Source organism: Bison bison, unplaced genomic scaffold, assembly GCF_000754665.1.
Source record: "Bison bison bison isolate TAMUID 2011002044 unplaced genomic scaffold, Bison_UMD1.0 scf7180017864462, whole genome shotgun sequence".
NCBI classification, from domain to species: Eukaryota; Metazoa; Chordata; class Mammalia; order Artiodactyla; family Bovidae; genus Bison; species Bison bison.
In genome coordinates, this window is record NW_011495024.1 from 2,901,735 (window position 1) to 2,908,825 (window position 7,091).

At 42.0% G+C, this 7,091-nt stretch overlaps 1 protein-coding gene across 1 annotated transcript in view; it reads right to left on the minus strand.

Moving 5' to 3' along the window:
• Positions 1–7,091, minus strand: part of HEATR1 (HEAT repeat containing 1) — a 51,492-nt gene that overhangs the window by 20,835 nt on the left and 23,566 nt on the right. Inside the window, exons 20-22 of the mRNA XM_010860110.1 lie at positions 5,938–6,130; positions 2,035–2,204; positions 1,485–1,643 (exon numbers count right to left, since the gene is read on the minus strand). Coding sequence (XP_010858412.1) covers positions 1,485–1,643; positions 2,035–2,204; positions 5,938–6,130 — 522 coding nt within the window. The remainder of the gene's footprint in view (positions 1–1,484; positions 1,644–2,034; positions 2,205–5,937; positions 6,131–7,091) is intronic.

Consider the following 7,091-nt stretch of genomic DNA (forward strand, 5'->3'; position numbering starts at 1 on the left):
TTACAGCAAGGATCCCCAACCCCAGGGTTGTGGACCAGGGCTGGGCTGTGGCCCATTAGAAACTGGGCCACACGGTAGGAGGTAAGCAGCAGACGAATGAGTGAAGCTTCATCTGTATTTACAGCTGCTCCCCATCACTTGCTTTACCGCCTGAATTTCTCCTACAGTCAGATCAGCGGTGGCATTAGAGTCTCACAGGAGCATGAACCCTAACCTTAAAGTCAAGGCGGACTATCCCAAAATGGCCACAAAACAGAAAGAGAGTGCACAATAAAAGTAATGCACTTGAATTATCCCGAAAGCATCCCACCACCCTTCTGTGGAAAAACTGTCTTCCACAAAACCAGTTCCTGGTGCCAAGAAGCTTGGGGACACTGCTTCATAGAACAAGACTGTCAACTCCTAGTTTACACTGTATCAGGAACGACACAGAGCTGACACAGGCCATCTATTTTCTTGGCCTGGACAATGTAATGAAATGTCTTTTACTCCATTTTATCCCTATTTTGGGCTTCACTAGTGGCTTGCTGCTGCTGCTGCTAAGTCGCTTCAGTCATGTGCGACTCTGTGCGACCCCATAGACGGCAGCCCACCAGACTCCCCCATCCATGGCATTTTCCAGGCAAGAGTACTGGAGTGGGGTGCCATTGCCTTCTCCATCACTAGTGGGTCAGTGGTAAAGAATTCAACTGTCAATGCAGGAGACTCCGGTTTGATCCCTGGGTTGGAAAGATACCCTGGAGAACGAAATGGCAACCCACTCCAGTATTCTTACCTGGGAAATCCATGGACAGAGGAGCCTGGCAGGCTACAGTCCACAGGGTCACAAGAGTCAGACTTGACCTAGCGACTAAATAACAACACTACCCCTCTCTTACTTCTCCAACTTGCAGTCAATTCCCAAGACTGGTAAGGTCCAGAGGAATTTTTGGAACACAAGGATAAGGAGCAGTTTTCTCTGGCTTACAAGCACAAACCATCACACAAATGGTTCATAAACCTCTTTCTTTCGTAACACAGGCTTCCCTGGAACCATAAAGCTCTGTTTCTCCCCCCGACCTCTCTAGAAATGTACAGCCATGTGTATTTTAAAAAAGAGTAAACAATTTTGAAATATACATAGACTTTTATGTTCAAATATTATTATTTTGTGGAGATTTTCACCTGAGAATAAACACAAACTGTTTTTCATCAATGCATTGTCATCAGTTCTCCCTGTGATTTTAAAATTCATTTAACATCAAGTCAATGATGAGGCAGGGATAACACACAATTTTAAAATGGACAGAAATGCACTGCTGCTTGTTTTTTGTACCCTGTATCTTTTCCCTCCACCTCAGCTCTTCTCTCACATTAATATGAAAGTATTCACACTTGAGTGTGTATATATATAACTCTCACGCAGTCTTGTACACACATGACTAATTAAAATAATCTTCACTAACATCACCTGCAATGGATACAGCCCACTAAGTTACACATACTTCATTGTTGATGTCCTGAAGTACTTTCATCAAGTCTTTTGTAACGTAAGATGGGCAACTATATACACAATGAAGGAGGTTTTTCAAAGTTTCAGATAACTTCTGATGAGATTTCAGCTTCTTTTCACTCTGCAGTTCCTCAAATAAAGTTGCCAAGTCCTAGGATACAAAAAAGAAAAGTGGCTTAAAGAAAAAGGGGCAGGGGCTCCATGTGCTACTCAGGGAAGATGCTTTCCCAAATGATGCAACACAGCTCACGATTTTTCATTTCCCCTTGAAATCTGAATAGGAAATGGTATCACTACCCATCTGGTAGCTTACTACCAACACTGGTCTTTTAGCCAGTGACAAGACAGCAGAAATGCAACATGATACTGCTATCTTTTTAAGATTAGGGGATAAAGATGTGCATATACTGACATATCAATTTCTAAATTCAATGACTTAGCCAATCAAACGCCCTGCAAAGCAGAACGTCAACGAAGGGGAGAATGGCTCATGTGTCCACAACGGTCTGCACATACTCCATCTTCTCTGCCACTGAGTTTACCTGAACAACGTAGGTGGCGTCTGAGGTGATCTCCTCTGCTTTAGGAACCACGTGATCTATGACCAGATGAAACTGGGACGCCACTCCACTGAGGGCCTGGAGACAGTGAATGGCAGCCCTGCGCACTTCTTTTATGGGGCTACCCAGATTAATGAGTAGAGAGATCACCACTAAAACCAAAGGGAAAAACATTTAAGTAACAATTGAAAACACTGAAACAGCATAAAATTGCAACTTTCCTCCCAGCACAAACCCCCTCTCTGAAGTCACTGTTTAATCCTTTCACTACCCTAGAGAAATGCTAGATGTATAGTGGTGTGCTTGTCTGAAAATACATGAGACCAGAGCACACACGTCCTGCTCTGCACAGCCGCTCTCACATCTCAGTTACACTGGGAGTGTTTCCCATACCACTACTGATACATACATATCTAAAGTAAAAGCCTTTTATAATTGTACACAAATGCCAGATCGTGTGGTCCATATTTTTAAAAACTAGTACCTTACTAGTAAAAGTTTAGATTGTTTCTAGTCTTTTGGCATTAAAACCGCTGCAACAAACGCCCTGTACATACACCCCTGAGCAAGTGTGCAGAGGAAATAACCCGCTCGTGCATCAGGCTTGGCAGATATTTTGTCCTGAACTGATGTTTGCTTTCACATTCTTTTTGACGTGGTAACTTTATAGCTTTATAGAAGACTACTTTCTTCTAGCTTTATATGTTGCTTAGAAAGGTGCTCTCTTTAAAAAGTACCTACCTCTATATTTAGATAGTCATCATATGTACTCCACATTTTCTAACACTAAAGCTAAGTTTTCTTTTTAATGTGCAATCTTTAGTTCAGCTCACATTTTTGTCTAAGGAATAAGGCTGGAGTCAAACTTCTTTAATATTTCCAAATGACTAGCCAGATGTCCTGCTTAATATTCAACCTAAGAACCCCACAGACCTGGGACGTCAGCTTTATCATTCATACATCTCACTAGTACTTGAAAGGCATCTATTTCTGCCAACTAGAACCATGTTCAACAAAAATGATGAATTTAACAAGAATGCTTTTGTTTCCCCAATTATGTGGCAAAAATACTAGCTTCTGATTTGAGAAGTATTTTCATCATGTTACTCCTATTCTGCTGTCACTTAATTAGGAACAGTTACTGATTTTTATCTCATGCCTTTTCAGATCTTTGGACATGATTATATGAGTTTTCTCTAGCCAATTACATAATAGAGTTCCTAGTTTTGAACCAATTTTGTCCTGCTGGAATGAACTCTGGGGAAATGTTTATTCTCTAAAATAATGCTCCTGGACCCAAGAAATATTTTATTTAGAACTGTTGCATTATTATTCAAAGCACGCACTGCCTTTTGTCTGTCAGCATGTTGTGCTGGTTTTAAACAAAATCTGGAGGCTTTCCTTCATTCTATGCCCTGCCCCGCTCAACAACACTGAAATAAACTGGCTTCAAGGATCTGGTAAAATGAATCTGTGAAAGCAACTGAATCAGGGTTTTTTGAAAGAGAAGTCTCTGGGATAAAGAGAACTAAATTCCTTTTATAGTAGTTAGTTATTTGTGCTTTATTCCATGCTATTTACTGGGGCAAATTTTGGTAATTTTTATCTTGCTAGAAATGATCCATTCTATATATACTACTTCTGGAATGCCAAGAAACAGTATGACAAGCGTTCATACCTTTCTGAGGTCATATAAAAGTTAAATTTTCCTGGTCTCCAGAAAATTAATTTATAAAATAAAGCCAGAAATGAACAGCTGAAGAGTTGAATTCACAAAAAGGGCAGCTTCAGGCCCAGGTATCTATTTGCTAGAATTTCCAGTCCCTTCTCTTTTTTTTTTAAACAAACATCATGTTTTTTTGTAATTATATGAAAACAAATACCAGCCAAGATTCCTTATGGATAAGGTATGACTAGAAGCTCACTGCAGAGAAGGAAATGGCAACCCACTCCAGTATTCTTGCGTAGAGAATCCTGTAGACAGAGGAGCCTGGTGGGCTGCTGTCCATAGGGTTGTACAAAGTCAGACCCGACTGAAGTGACTTAGCATGCATGCATGCATTGGAAAAGGAAATGGCAACCCACTCCAGTGTTCTTGCCTGGAGAATTCCAGGGACAGAGGAGCCTGGTGGGCTGCTGTCTCTGGGGTTGCACAGAGTCGGACACGACTGAAGTGATATAGCAGCAGCAGCAGCTCACCGGACACTCGCAGTCGAGTGGCCTGAGGACAGGTGCAATGAGTAAGCGCCCTCTATCTGGTCCTAGGCGATGCTAGTGGTCCTTGAGCTTTCAAGCAGAACGGAACGTACCTCTCCTGTTTTTAACAGAGTCCTGTGACATGTCTAGGGAGCATAAATGCAAAAGTACTTTAGGAAGGGGGAGGTGACAGAAAGCAAAGCGGCAGGAGTACGAAGGGAGTTCATCTTGCCGCAATACCACAGGAAAAGTTAGGTCCTTTGTCGTGCTGCCTACAAAGAGACATGGCCCTCAGAAGCCACTGCCTTTGATGCTAAAGGATAGCACATTTATTTCATACCTAACTACAAAATCTAACTACTTGTGACTTTTTTTTAAAACTCACAAGTTTAACAGTGGATCACTATTTTCATAAAATATGGCATATTTCCATATAAAATATTCTGTAGACATTTAAAAATATATAATTATATATATTAATATAGAAAGATGCTTACAATGTATTCATTGAAAAAGTTTAAGAAATGTGCAGCAAGTTCACATCCACCTGCCAACACAGGGGACACGGGTTCGACCCCTGGTCTGAGAAGACTCCACATGCCACAAGGCAACTAAGCCTGTGTACTACAACTCCTGAGGCTGGAGCACCTGAGAGCCTGTGCTCAACAGGGAAAGCCACCGCAGTGAGAGGCCTATGCGTTGAAACTAGAGGAGCCCCTGCTCATCACAATTCGAGAAAGCCTGCATGCAACAATGAAGATCCAGAGAGCCAAAACATAAATTAAAAAAAAAAAAGTAAGACCATTTAAAAAGAGTGTTTGCTTTCACAGACCACTTATAAAGAGCGATTTGGGAAGACAAAATCAAGAGCATGTTCAGATTTCCCACAGGCCACTCTTTCCTCTCATACTAAAATGATTCCATCATCCTCATCAACTTTCTCACCTTCAGTCACTATAGGGTCTGATTCTGCCAGATCCTCTCATTTGTCAGTAACTTTATAAGTCAATCCACTTCTCAAAATTGTATTCATCAACTTTATGAAATTCTGCATGTTTTGCAAAATTTATAATTTCACTTATAAAAAAATATAAGTTTTATTTTTGGCTGTTTCATTACTGAGTGCCCAACCTGAAAATTACTTTATACCAGATAAAACAGATAAATCCATAAGGGTTGCCTGAATGGAGACCAATTTTATATGATCAGTTAAATGCTGAATTGTATTAAGATGGTTTGGTTTCCCTAGATAGCCCTGTTACTACTCAAAAAATGAACAGTTGGATAGTAAAAACCCCAAATTAATCACCTACCATTTTTGTTACCTGTTTTGGCAAGATTTTGCAATTGATATTTAGAACTTAAAAGCAATATAAAAGTAACTGCAAACAAACTACAAACAGTCTGCTGCTGCTGCGGCTAAGTCGCTTCAGTCGTGTCCGACTCTGTGCGACCCCATGGACGGCAGCCCACCAGGCTCCCCGGTCCCTGGGATTCTCCAGGCAAGAACACTGGAGTGGGTTGCCATTTCCTACATATACACAAATACACACACACATACCCCTACAGAGAGAGTGTGCACTCACACTAATAAAAACAAATTCTCCAAACCACAACCTTCATCCATCTCACACAGAGGAAGCATTACCAGCTGGTCATGACAGAACAGGACAAGGCTACTTGTAGTACCTGGAGAAGATGCAGATGCCAGCTGATGTTCGCACTGCGCCTTCTGAGAAGACAGCAGGGCACAGCCCACATAAAGAGCTTGCGTCTGCAGCGCTGCTGTCACTCTGCAGTTGAGTGGATTTGAAAGGCTAGAACCATAGGTCCATAAAACAGAAAGGAACTTGAATAACTGAAAAACATCTTCTAAATGTACCTAAAAAAAAGACAGTCAAGTTAATTTTAGTCAAACAGTATGTAAAGTCTTAGTCACTCAGTCGTGTCTGACTCTTTGCGACCCCATGGACTGTGGCCCACCAGGTTCCTCTGTCCGAGGGACTCTCCAGGCAAGAAGACTGGAGTGGGTAGCCATTCCTTCCTCCACGGGATCTTTCCGACCCAGGGACTGAATCTGGGACTCCTGCGTTGAAGGCAGATTCTTTACCATCTGAGCCACCAGGGAAGCCCTTTACTCAAATAAGTTGGTTCCAGATCTTTCCTCTAGTGTACAATTACAAAAAACAATTTACTGCAATGTTTTGCTTTGTCTAGTCACTTTAAAATTCATCTCTGCTGGGTACTTTAACCCACTGGGAAGGATAGAGACGAGTTCAGAGGACTTACTGGCAGTGGTATTCAGAGGACTTCTCTATAATTTTGGGCTCAAACAATGAAAAGGATGAGGTCAGCAAGCAGACAACCCAGACAAGAATGATGTTAGGAAGCCTCACTGAGAAAGTACTTTAAGGGTGGAGTGACCCATGTCAACTGTGTCAAACGCTGTTTAGAGGTTAAGACAGGATAAAGAACTGACCACTGGGCCTGGCAGCAGGGAGCTCACGGTGCTGTGACGAAATCTCTCCACTGAGTGGCTCTGCACATCCTGAACTGCCTCTCTGAACCACAGTTTCTCTCTGGTAATGGCATTAGTCAGCCAGACACACTGGGCTGTTGTGATTATTAAATACCTGAGCAGGACTAATACGTTAGGAGGCCAGCAGCCATGTCAGTCTCTGTCCAACCTCCGTGCTGGGGACCAGCCCCAGCTGATCCAGGGTATTCGAAGGAGAGACGGCCTAGGCGACTATTTATATGCTAATTAGAGATATAGAGAACAATAGAATGAGGATAGCTCAGTAGGAAAATTCAGTGGAGAAAAGAAGCTGAGTAGCTTGGTT